The sequence below is a fragment of the Neofelis nebulosa genome, chromosome 6 (assembly GCF_028018385.1).
Source record: "Neofelis nebulosa isolate mNeoNeb1 chromosome 6, mNeoNeb1.pri, whole genome shotgun sequence".
In the NCBI taxonomy this organism is placed as follows: domain Eukaryota; kingdom Metazoa; phylum Chordata; class Mammalia; order Carnivora; family Felidae; genus Neofelis; species Neofelis nebulosa.
In genome coordinates, this window is record NC_080787.1 from 10816274 (window position 1) to 10829227 (window position 12954).

At 43.1% G+C, this 12954-nt stretch overlaps 1 protein-coding gene across 1 annotated transcript; it reads left to right on the forward strand.

Annotated features, from left to right (window-relative positions):
- The first annotated feature begins 4440 nt into the window (after positions 1-4440).
- On the forward strand, positions 4441-12689 carry PRL (prolactin). The gene is made up of 5 exons (XM_058735984.1): positions 4441-4762; positions 4820-5001; positions 7607-7714; positions 10103-10282; positions 12498-12689. The coding sequence occupies exons 1-5, from the start codon at positions 4441-4443 to the stop codon at positions 12687-12689; spliced, it is 984 nt and encodes a 327-aa protein (XP_058591967.1).
- Positions 12690-12954: the final 265 nt, after the last annotated feature.

Sequence of the window (12954 nt, forward strand, 5' to 3'; positions counted from 1 at the left end):
GGGAAAATGTACATCTTAATATGCACAAAGTTAATGTAAACAGAGGATGTAAGGAAATCAGTACTTTGGTTTATCTTGAAAACCGTGCAATTCAAGAAAGCACCATTGTGATTGATCCTTTTTCCAATGTGCTCTTCACATTTTCTGTTATTTTATATCAAAGAAAACAACACATACCCCATCTGCTCTTTTATTCCAAGTTTTGGAAGATGGGTATGGGGAATTCTTCAATTTATAAACAATACGCTTTTTATCATCTGCAAATTTCACTTTATTAATAAGAGGCAATTCATGACTAATATAAATTGAAATATCAGTGTGATCCACTAATCTGATGATTTTTAAACTTAATTTCTTTTGCTCTTTAGTATTCCCTCTGATACCCTGCAGTAGACACCTTTCAAGTTTTGTGAACTATTTTAAATATTTTTGCATCATACATGAGACGAGAAGAACAGTATTATTCCAAACTTAAAAACAGAGAAACAAAAGACAGTACGAAATACAAGCTCCATTTCTGATTAGTAAGGAAAAGACACCTTATGTCACTTAATGTTAAAAATCAGAACCATTCAGAAAAGATGACAAAATTGTTCATTCGTTTCAGGTACTAAAACCCTCACGGTGATTTTAACATCATCTCAGCCATTTATTCAGCCACTTAACAGAAATCAATCATCAGCTCCCAGCTTATGGCAAACACATGAATTTTTGTAAATAACACCAGACAAGGCTATTCTTGGTGAATGTTTCTTTATAGCTCTAAGTTAAGGGCAGGGTCTGGTAAAGAGAAAGATCTTTAAAAGAGCCACATTACGGTGAAAGTGGGTGACATATATAGCAGAAAAACAGGACAACTATGACTTTTTGCATAAAATACGCCTTTTGCATTATTTAGATACTGCAATATCCCATTAACAGGAAACATGGGGCGGTGAGGCAGCAAAGAAGCATATGAGAGTTTACAGAGAAACATCCTTCTCTTTGGAGTCAAGTAAATCAATTGGCCGCCCAGAATGAACACAACTCAGGTCCTCTTAGATTGCTCTTTTCCTGGCTATCTACAAAAGTCCCAACACCTTTAAATTTGAACATTACGGTGTCAGTTCCTATGGAAGATTCCCTACTCTTAAGTTTCTAGAAGAAGAGGGGAATGTAGGGTAGCATTCATTTTTCTACCACAAAGCACTGCTCTCTTAATAATTCAGAATTTCACTGTCTGGGCGGGGGGGGGGGGGGGGGGGCGGGAAATGGATACCTCCTCCCAGTGAATGGAATCCTGCCCCAGCTTTGGACTGATAGAGTCTATACATCATCACACTTGATGAGTAGGATTCAAAATCTAGTATTGCTTCAGCTAAGGCAATTAGGAAGATAGTTTTTAAGTGATGTTACTCTTTGTCAAGATTTCCAGGTCTCCCTAAGAGCGCTTGGAAAATTGCTATCACATAAATGTGGCAGGAGCAACTATGGAAAAAGTAAATGCCATAAAAAGGGATTATTTTAAAAATTACCTCACCTGTCGATCTCCTAGGAGAGACACACAGTGAGATGAAAGCTAAGGGAAGGTCACAGGCTGATTTACGTGCAAGGACTTAAAAATTAGAGAAAGTCATCAACAACCCAGTTCTTATTCATTATAATCATTTCATTTAGGAAATCTCTAAGAGGCGGATGGAACGTTTGAGCCCATGAAAGATGAATTTTTGTCATGTTGGCCCGAGAGGGGAGCTGAGTCAGAGAAATAAAGTAATTATAAACCAGTGATCATTTTTCCACCCCATCCTTGAGGAGAGTGCAAATTATTGCCTAGAATTTCCTTCTATTGCATTATATACCAGGGTGTGTGTGTGTGTGTGTGTGTGTGTGTGTGTGTCCATCCTTGAAAACCACTATGTTGCTTCCCCAGAATAAATTCCCAGTGGGGTCAGGGGTGCTTTCTTGTTCATGCGTGACCATGTTTGCTAAATGATTCATTTCCAAGGCTTCTTTATATCCCTGATTCCTCACGAAGCAACCGTCCTTCCCGCATCGATGGTGACTAATTACTTCTATATTCTTGACAATGAATCTTGCCTTTTTTCCCGCCTTTTTTTTTTCATCTGTAAACTGGGGATGACAATCTACATTTATTTATATGTTGGAGACAAAAGAAATAAACAGGTGAAAATACCCAGTTAAAACATACACATAAGTCATTTTAAAATGGACAACACACACTGCGTGAAAACAAGCAAAATAGGAGGGCACAAGTGACGAGAGCGTCACGGGGACCCAATGTCTTGTTTTCTCACTCCGGATATTTCCTGTATAAGTTTTGAAATCTTGACTTCACCTAGCAATTTCAAATTGGGGGAAAAAAAGAATACCCTTCGATAACACACGAGACACCTAAGTGAAATACAATGTAGATTCAAGAGACTGCAGGGAAGTCAAGGTAAACTTGATCGTTCGTGACTCCTGTAAAGTACAACTTCTGTAGCTGTACGGGCCCTTTAACCCAAAATAGTCTCCAGAGTCCATCTTCATTGTTTCTCTCATTTCCTTTTGCTCTAATTAATCACAATCCTTCCTAGAATGTTCATTTCTGGCCAGTATGTCTTCCTGAATATGAATAAGACATAAAATACCATTTGATGTTTGAAATTATGGGGGTAATCTCAATGACGGAAATAGATGACTGGTACAGGGAAGGGAATGCCTGATTAAATATATTCATGAAGATGTCAAAGGCTTATAAAGCCAACATCTGGGAATGAGAAAGCCGTTGGACTACCAGATCTTCTCTGGCGAAGTGTGTTTCTCGAAAGCATCACCAACATGGACAACAAGGGGTGGTCGCTGAAAGGTATGTGCAACAGCTCGCTGAGCTGTTGGATTATCAACACTCTTGGGGGGTGGCACTAATTTGAAATCTGAGCTAGTATTCTCTTAGCAAGAGGTTTCAGGTTTACAGAGTTTAGAAGGGCTAGTCATTGCTCTAGAAAGCAACTGTAGCAGGGGCAATGGAACAGAACGCTGGCTCTCAACTGGAAATCCTCCTTCTTCTGGAGACATGTGGCTAAAGTCTGGAGAGGTTTTTGGTTGTCTTAATTCGGAATGGGGGTGCCACTGGTATCTAGTGAGTAAAACTCAGAGACACTGCTAAATGTACTGCAATGCAACGGACAGCCCCCAGAACGAGGAACCATCCATCTTAAAACACCAATAATGCCAATGTTGAGAAACCCTGGCCTGGAACAAGACCGGAAATGTCTACGGGTCCAGTTTATCACAACTTCAGAAGGTAGAAACTAGCATTTTTTGTTTCTCAGGCCTCTTACGCGGTTTGGCCGACCTAAGTCAGCCTGGTGCAACTTTCAACTCAGAAACCATAATATGGACAAGGATAGAATTGTGTCTTATGATACTCTGTTAACTGGGTTTGGGCCAAATGACATTTAAAAAAGAGAAACAGCCTGGCAATAATTAACCATCTTTACTTTCTTGGTTGACATTTGCAAGAAAAAGAAAATTAGGAACAACCATAAAACTCATTTTATGAAATGAAGAACAAAAACATTTATCTATTTTATCTCCTCTTGGACTGTGAGAACCCTTCAGATGATAAATGTACAGATAAATGCGGTCAGAGTTAAATAGTATCTATGAAGTTATGAATTTCCGAGAACTGGTATTCCAATTTTTCTATCTGCAGAGCACTTTTTTTTTTTTACACCTGTAGATAAAAATATCCATTCAGCTAAGTTACAGGACTATCAAGTACCTAAAATAAACTTTTTGGAAATATCACGTTTTTTGAAAAATAAGAAGTCTGTTCTAGGACTCACTTGACAACACTTGTATCTTTTATTTTGCAGCTAAAAGGTGGTGCGTTACATTCTCTGTTAACAAACAATGTTAGCGTGCATTAAAGTCAGAGTACTGTTCTTTCCAAGTAACAGAAAGACCTTTGCAAGCCCTGAGCCATCGCGGCCGCGGCTCTGGCCAGTTGCAGGGATGAAGCCGGAGAGCCCGCAGGTGTGTGCGATGCCACGTGGCAAAGTCAAAGCCATCATACTGGCATCCAGCCCCCTCCACCTGCTAATGATAGGACTTGAGGAAAATCACTTAACCTCTCGAAGCCTTCTGCTTCATCAATGTAATTTGATGATAATAATGAAGGTCGAAGCTCTTACAAGGTTACTGGGAAACACAAATTAAAAAAAAAATTCAAAGCTTTTGGCAAAGTGTCAAGCCAGTGCACGGGGGTTCTTAAGGTGAGTTAGCAGATCGAGGCCACCGTATCGCTTCGTGTTAGGTTCTCTTCGTACGCGATACTAGCAGTTGTCCATCATGTTTAGCCTTATCAGTCACGAAAGCGAAACAAACAGATCCACTGTGCTGTGTGTGCCATTTCAGGGTCTAAGATGTAGGTATTGGTCAACACGGGGTTAAAAAATGACAACCTCACAGACAGCCCGACTACCGAAAATCTGCAGAAACCCCCAAGACGTTGAACTAACTTCTAGCAATGACTTAAACACCCCGGCTCGGAGTTCATTTCAGTTCCCAATGTTTGCCGAGTGCAGAAGCACTCCCGGGAGCGACAGAAAGATGCAGGGAGTAACCCGCTTCTCAAACTATGTGATCTGTGCAAATATAATTATAGACCCCGAGTCACACGGTGGAAGGTGTGGGTTCTTTCCGGCCCCAGCTGTTACAGAACCCGAAGGTGCCAAGGGCGACGGGGAGAGGGAAGGCTTCTGGGACGGGGTTGCCGGTGATGGCCTCAGGTGCACAGGTCACCTCAGAGCGGTGCGTGGTTTTGTGTAAGCAGGGTCACTCCTGTTCCTGCTGCTGCTGCTGTCAGACCTGCTCCTGTGCAAGAGCGTGGCCTCCCTGCCCATCTGTCCCAGTGGGGCAGTCAACTGCCAGGTGTCCCTGCGGGACCTGTTCGACCGTGCGGTCATCCTGTCTCACTACATCCACAACCTGTCCTCGGAAATGTTCAACGAGTTTGTAAGTACTGCCTCTTCCCAGAAGGAGCCTTCCCGGGAAGGCAGGGGCTGTCCTACGCTTGACACAAGAAAGACTGGGAGGCTCAGTCGGTTGGGCGTCCGATTTCAGCTCAGATCATGATCTCGTGGTACGTGAGTTTGAGCCCCGCGTCGGGCTCTATGCTGACAGCTCAGAGCCTGGAGCCTGTTTCAGATTCTGTGTCTCCCTGTCTCTCTGACCCTCTCCTGTTCATGCTCTGTCTCTCTCTGTCTCAAAAATAAATAAATGATAAAAAAAAATTTTTAACCAAAAAAAGAAAGAAAGGTGCAGGAGCCTGATCGAACCACACACATTTTAGATTAAAAAAAAAAAAAAAAGCCACTGGTTAGCAAAATGTGCAACAAGAAGAAAGGGACAGTTTCATGAAACCTCAAGAATTCTTAGAGTACAGTAACTCTTTTAAGATTTCCTTTAGGGGTGCCTGGTGGCTCAGTCGGTTAAGCGTCTGACTCTTGATTTTGGCTCAGGTCAGGATCTCATGCTTCATGGGATGGAGCCCCACGTCTGGCTCTGTGCTGACAGTGCAGAGCCTGCTTGGGATTTGCTCTCCCCCCCACCCAGAGAAACATTTAAAAGTAAATAAAAAAATAAAAATTTCCTTTAATTCTCCTTCTTGAGAAAAACTTCCTAAAAAATTTCAGCACCTATATTAGCCAGCTTAGGCTGCCATTGCAGGATTCCATAGGTTGGGTGCCTTAAGCCACAGAAATGTATTTTCTGACAGTTCTGGAGGCTGGAAGTCTGAGATCAGGGCACCAGCACAGTCAGGTTCTGAGAAGTGCACACATCTTCCCAGCTTGCCTTTTCCCTGTCCTCATGGTGGCAGAGGGTACAGGTGGGGGATTCTCCTGGGGTCTCTTCTTGATCCCTATTGAATCAGGACTCCACTGTTATGACTTCATTTAACCTTCCTTACCTCCATAAAGGCCATATCTTCAAATATTGTACATTGGGGGTCGGGACTTCAACTGAATTTTGGGGGAAACATCCCTTCATAACAACACCTGGCAAAAAGCACTTTCAGGTGGAGTTTGAGAAAATGAACGCATGCTGATTTCTTGTCCTTGACTGTGGGGTACAGGTCTCCCTAGGCATTCTTCACCTATCATACTAGATATCTAATAAATGACAGTCTCATTGCCCAGAACGGAGTTAACCGAACAAAGTTAAACTAAGCTGAATCCATGGCAGGAAAACAAACAATGATAGCTCTTCTGAAACCCCACAATGCTATAAAGTGTTATTTTGAGATGTCCAGTGTATAGGTTTAGAACTAGAACAGAAGGGTTGGTTTAGAATCAGAAACAATTATTCTCTTTCTTATTACAGTACTTTGAAAGTTGTATCTTAACTCTTAGTTGTATCTTAACTCTTGATCTTAGGTCAGTCAAGGTGCAGACAGTATACCTATGAGAGGTTCAGTAAATCAAAGGGTCGCCATAAAGAATGAGGATCAATGTTTGTATGTATGTATACAATATATATATGTATATATACATGGATACAATATATATACATTGTGTATATATATGTATATATACATACAGATACACATAGTTCTCTTCACTCACTGGTTTTTCTGTCCTCCTCCACTTTTGACTGGCTATCTTTTGTCTTTCACGTCTTCACAGTTATCTCCTTAATTTTCACAACTTCTCGTAGAGATTACTTTTATGTCGATGTCTTAGCTAGGTGTGTGTGCATGTGTGTGTTTTTTATTCTGAGTCCATTGATTAATATTTCCTAAAATTTTATGCCCTGTTTTTTTGACTTACCATTTGGTCGCAGTCAACAAAATGGTATTATGCATCTAGGACAAACGTGGTGAGGCATAGTTGTGGGGGTTCAAATACAGCAAAACCTCGGTTTGCAAGCATAATATGTTCCGGAGACATGCTTGTAATCCAGAGCACTCGTATATCAAAGCGAATTTCAAGAACCATCGGCTTGGTTGTGACCGCGTGACATCCAGTGTCATGTACGACTCATATGGCAAGACATCACTCATGTATCAAGTTAAAATTCATTAGAAATGTTTGCTCATCTTGCAGAACATTTGCGGAACAAGTTACTCGTAATCCAAGTTTTTACTGTATCAGGCAGAGAAAAGTTATAATTTCATAATGCCTATTAGGGGGTGCATATTGGCTTGGACCCCTGGTAAATAAGATACTAAATGGCAAAATATAGGTATATATGCGCTAGAACAGTGGCTCAAATACTAAAGAAAAAGGAAACAACAAAATATTTAATGCTTCATATTTTTGGTATTTTTTAGTGTTTGTTTTCCAAGTAGTAATTTGTGGAAAGGGTGAATTAAACAAGTAAATCACAAAGAAGGAAAGAAGGTGGGACTAGAAGAGTTACAGTTAAAAAAAAATGCATGTACAAAATAAATAAAACGCAGAGAAAGGGTGACTTTCTCAATGCTCTGGTTTCAGTTTTTCATGTAGTTTTCATTTAAAATAAAAGATTATACATCAAGTGTGTTAATATTCTGGTAATGGGCTCATTTAACGGATGCTCAAACACCTATAACTAATTGCATTTGCTTGCTGGCTTTCAGGACAAAAGGTATGCCCAGGGCCGGGGGTTCATTACCAAGGCCATCAACAGCTGTCACACTTCCTCCCTCTCTACCCCTGAGGACAAGGAGCAAGCCCAACAGATCCATGTGAGTCTTTTATCCGTGTTTCTCACCAATACCACTGAGGCAGTACACTGGTAACACCGTGCTACACATTCTTAGAAGTGCTACAGTAGGTAATGCTAATTGCACACACAGACAAATATGGAGGAAAAGCAATCAAAGGGAAAAGACAGTATGTCATTGAAGAATCATTGGTGAAACCCAAATGCTGGCTCAAGATTGCAGCAGCAGGGTGCCTGGGTGGCTCAGTCGGTGAAGCTTCTGACTCTTGATTTTGGCTCAAGTCAAAATCTTAGGGATCATGAGTTCAAGCCCCACGTTGGCTCCATGCTGACAGCATGGAGTCCACGTGGGATTCTCTCTCTCCTCCCCTCCCCTGCTCTCTCTCTCTTAAAACAAATAAACTTAAAAAAAAAAAAAACATTGTAGCAGCAAAATAAAAAATCTGTAAGTTGTTGATGCAAACACCATTATTTTAACCGATGCCTTAGACCCAGGGTTGCATGTATTATATTGTATGAAAGCCTGCACTAAATTGGACTTCCATGCATAAAACAGAAGGTCTGCAAAATCATGGGTATGTAAGAAATGCAAGTGCAGTTGTATCTTTTACGTGATACCCTTGGCTCCTACACTGGCAGCACTTAACAACACTGAGCACTGTCCCAGGTGAGCCATGTCTTGCTGAGTTTGAAAGCTCTCCTTCTGATTCTGCTTCTGCTTCTCTGACCCCTACTTCCCTCTCCATTCTCCCCTGACTCCTCTGTCCTGTAATGTTATGTATTGTTTCTAACGGCTGCAAAAATCGCCTCTGTTCTGATGGCAACAAAGTCTGCATATGAAGCCCCATTCATCCCAACTCTTTGACCATTGTCATCTCTCCTTTCTGATTCTCTGCCACGGTCACGGTCTTAACGTGACTTCAAATAAGCATCTGTTTTCACACACATACCCCCGTTAATACAATCTGATTCTCTTCACAGCTTTGTTAATGGTACCAGCATTCTTTCTGTCCTCTAAGCTCAGGAATAGCAGTGGTGGTGGTGGTGAAATGAAGGATGAGGTACCTGGGTGGCTCAGTCAGTTAAGCGACCGACCCTTGATTTCGGCTCAGGTCATGAGATCGAGCCCCTCCCTGTGACAGCACTGCTCTCAGCAAGGAGCCTGCTTGGAATCTTCTCTCTCCCTCTCTCTCTGCCCCTCCCACGTTTGCACTCTATTGACAAATAAACTTTCAAAAAGAACTTTAAAATGAAGGAAAGGGTGAAGGAGAAGGAGGAGGGGTTAAAATCTATTGAGGGCCACTCCATTGCCAGGCACTTCACAGAGCAATTTACATGCACTGTATTTAATCCTCACCAAAAACAATCTCAGAACACAGGGCACTGTGAGGACACTTGCCAAGGTAAGGAAACTGAGGCTCTGAGAGGTTGCAGAATTTGGACCAACGACAGGAGTTGTAAGTTGTGAGTCCGGACTTCATCCGATTCTAAGCCCTCACTCTTACTCATGATGCTACAACAGCCTTAGCAAAACCAGACGGCCATTCCCTGTGCGGCCTGGCCCTCCATTTCGTATCTGAGGACACGTTCCCATTGCACTGTCACTTTGATTCTTCTCTACTCCTCACTTCCTTTACACTAGCTTAGTTCATGGACCTCAGGGAAGCAAGTATTTTATATCAGAGACGACCCACTCCTAAGGCTCTCCTGTGGGATCCACAGGGGGCAACCGTCCCTTGTGACTTCCGTTGCAGACTCCAGCTGGCATACGCCCTGTTATTCGCCTGAGCGGGTCAACAGAAGAGACTGTTCTGGTAGCAGTAGAGGGACAGGGGTTGGTCTAGATTGAGGACAGCATATGTACGAATGCCCTGTCTTCTTTGCTCTTTGTTCTGATATCATGGAGTAAAAATTACAAATCACAAACGAATACATTAAAGAATGATTTGAGCCATTCGTATGAATGAGTCGCTGGATGAAAATGACTCGGGCCCTCTGTCATAGACACTGGTGGAATCCGTCTTTCCTGAGTCAGGTACTACAGGTGCGTACCGAGTTCCAGCAAACCTCTTTTGGGACCAGCAAAGCTGTCAAACATAAAAGGACTCACTGAGTGCGCGGATGTTAGAATTTCCGAGGGAAAACAAAATCCTTCATGCCATAAACTAGAAGCCTCACTAGATGAAGCAGTTATTCAAATCAGCCAGACTGCTTTCTAATTTTAACAAAGTTTAAGCCAATAGCTTCAGCTTTTTATGTTTACAACTTTAAGCACCTACAGAATATTTTCCGCGCACACACGAAGAACAAAGAGATAATTCGGGGCGGCCTCTGGGAGCAGAAATCACAAGCTAACCAAACCCACTGTGTTATGATTTATTTAATGCGATTGTTTCACGTGGTCGCTTAGCACGAAGACCTTCTGAACGTGATACTCAGAGTGTTGCGGTCCTGGAATGACCCCCTGTATCACCTCGTCACGGAAGTGCGAGGACTGCACGAAGCCCCCGATGCTATTCTGTCCAGAGCCATTGAGATCGAGGAGCAAAACAGGAGGCTTCTAGAGGGCATGGAGAAGATAGTGCACCAGGTGAGCAGCCTCCCGGAGCTTCCTTGTTTTTCTCACTAATGAAAGAGGTGACCTCCATGGTGGGAAGTGAGTTCTAAATACCTCACTGGGCAATACCAAAGTCGAGGCACTTTCTATCTTAGACGACTATGAAATAAAGCAAGACTCTAGTAATTTATACTGGCGGATTCTATTGTTAGTGAACCTTAGGATGCTACCGTGATATCTGACAGGTGAAGCCTTCCCCCCCCCTCCCCACACACACACACACAACACAGGAATCCACCAAAGGCTTTCCTCGTCCTGGGCACCAGGGTTTACAATATGTCCCAGGAGAAGAAACCTATAGAGAACAGAATCTGCAAGATAAACATTTTCCTCAAAGTATCCCAGGACACCTGCTACTGAAATCCTGGTTGGGTTCTTTCTCTTTTCTCCCCACCCCAAAGGAGGACAAAGGGAAGGGAGAAAAGAGAAAATCAAAATCAGATTAGATGGTGTTTCGTGCCACTACCCCAGCCCCACCCCGCTGCACATATTTGTCACAGAGAGGAGATTGAAAAGATGGGGTCAGGGCATCAATGCTGCCTCACGAGCACTAGATTTCCGTGGGTCACAAAAGACAGGAGTGTTTCTTTTCTGGCATTTTCTTTGTTTTGTAACTTGCAGAAAGTTGTCTCTTCCTAAATTTGGGGGTGGGGCGGGGGAGGGGCTTCAAAATCGGAGCCCATTGGGGGCCCCAAAATTAAAACTCATGCATTTCATCTCTTCTACTAATGTCAAATTTACATGGAGTTAGTATTTGCAATATAGATCTCCAATCAGATGGGATGTTTTCAACACGAATGAGTTAACATCCGAACAGCTTTATGAAGTTCTCAGACAGTGTCATCTCAAGAAAAAGACAGGACTTTAAGAATAACAGGAGTGATTTTCTACGTCCCTTGTTTTGTACAAAGTACACGTCATCACGTGTCCTTTTTGTCAGTTTCCAGGGAGAAGCCTACAGCACATTTCCACCTTGAGACATGAAATAAACACCTGGGTTTTCAAATTATTTGCTTCATTACTTTCTGAAGTCACTACACTGTTCTAGAACACTTTAGTTTAATGACTTATTTATTCTTAGGCATATCATTGTCCCCTGCATGGTGAATTTCGTCTTAGAGCCCAAGCACCAAAATTAAACCTAAGACGCAAGGCAACACAAACATACACTACACGCTACACACACACTTTAACTTCCAGGAGAGAATCCCAGCCTGAAAATAGTCTTACTCTGCAGGTGACAGTTCAGCAGATCAGGGTCTATGGTTATCCGGCACTTGTACCCGGCAGCTCTCAAGCTTGCCTGGTGGTCAAGCAGGCAACTCGGTCTCCGGGTCCTCGGGGCATTCTCGGCTTGCAGCGGCCCAGGGAGCAGACACTATGGGGCCCCACCCTCACGTCCCTCCATGTCTTTTTGTTATCACTGTCAGGCTCCCCAGCCTACCACTGACCCCTGCCCTTGAAGGGCATGCCGCTGGCACCCTCACTCTTTCTCACGGGCACCTTCCACAGCATGTCCCCCCCAAGAGACCTCAAAAGCAAACGGCTACTACTTATAGACATTTGGGGGTTATCGGTCCTGGGTGGACTGTGACTGTCTCCTATTTCAGCAGATCCTCTTAGGGACAGTCAGCACTAGATGCCCTGCACCTTAAGGCATCAGGCGCAATCCCTATCATTTCTGAGGTCTGTCGTCCATACGCTACACGGAGAAGAGAATCGGTGTGAAGTGGGAAATAGATAAATGTAATTATGGTGACGTATCAGAAGAAATCTGGAACAAAGAACACACGAGAGACAAGGTTCAGGACACGAAAGATATCCTCAAGGAAGAGATCTGAAGCCACCCCTCCACTGTCCCTCGGTCACACTCATGTATACGTAGGGTGCAGCTCCACTGCGACTAAATCTCTCTCAATATACACCAGCTTTGTGGTTCTCTCTCTCTTTACTCCTGGGCAGAAATGCTTCTTCTGTGATCACATCCATGTTAGAAAACCTACATCTGAATTCTGCTTCTACTGCTCAGACTATTAACAGATCTCTGATACACCAGCTCAGTAATCTACGCCTCCCTCTAGAGAGCGTTGACGCTCATGCCTCTTCCCCAAATCTTCGTTTGACAAGGGGAAGGAACGCAGACAAGCGACTACTAGTAATACTAAGTTGCTATCTTTTTGGTGACTAGGTTCATCCCGGAGTCAGAGAAAACGAGGTCTACTCCGTCTGGTCCGGACTCCCGTCCCTGCAGATGGCTGATGAAGACTCTCGCCTCTTTGCTTTTTATAACCTGCTCCACTGCCTACGCAGGGATTCACATAAGATTGACAGTTACCTCAAGCTTCTGAAGTGCCGAATCGTCTACGACAGCAACTGCTAAGCCCGTATCCGTCCCATCTATTTCTGGAAGGGTCCCTAATGATCCGTCCCGCAGCAAGCTCCTCTTAGTGTTATAGCTTTTTAATGCACGCACGGGTGTAATGGGTCTCATCTTAAAAAAATAAAAATGGACTCCTCCGAGACGTCAAAATCAAAAAACGCAATTTGTCAAAGTGTCTCATTTTCATTTAGTAGAGAATCCAAAGAAGATCCATCACCACCATTGAACAGTTCCTGTTAAAATTTGTCACGAATAGCAGAAGCTA

Bases quoted from the DNA above. Each gene is read 5' to 3' on its own strand.
- PRL (XM_058735984.1), top strand. From the start codon at position 4,441: ATGACAACCTCACAGACAGCCCGACTACCGAAAATCTGCAGAAACCCC. The intron at 4,763-4,819 runs GTGATGGCCTCA...TTGTGTAAGCAG, and splicing joins CTTCTGGGACGGGGTTGCCG to GGTCACTCCTGTTCCTGCTG. The intron at 10,283-12,497 runs GTGAGCAGCCTC...TTTGGTGACTAG, and splicing joins TGGAGAAGATAGTGCACCAG to GTTCATCCCGGAGTCAGAGA.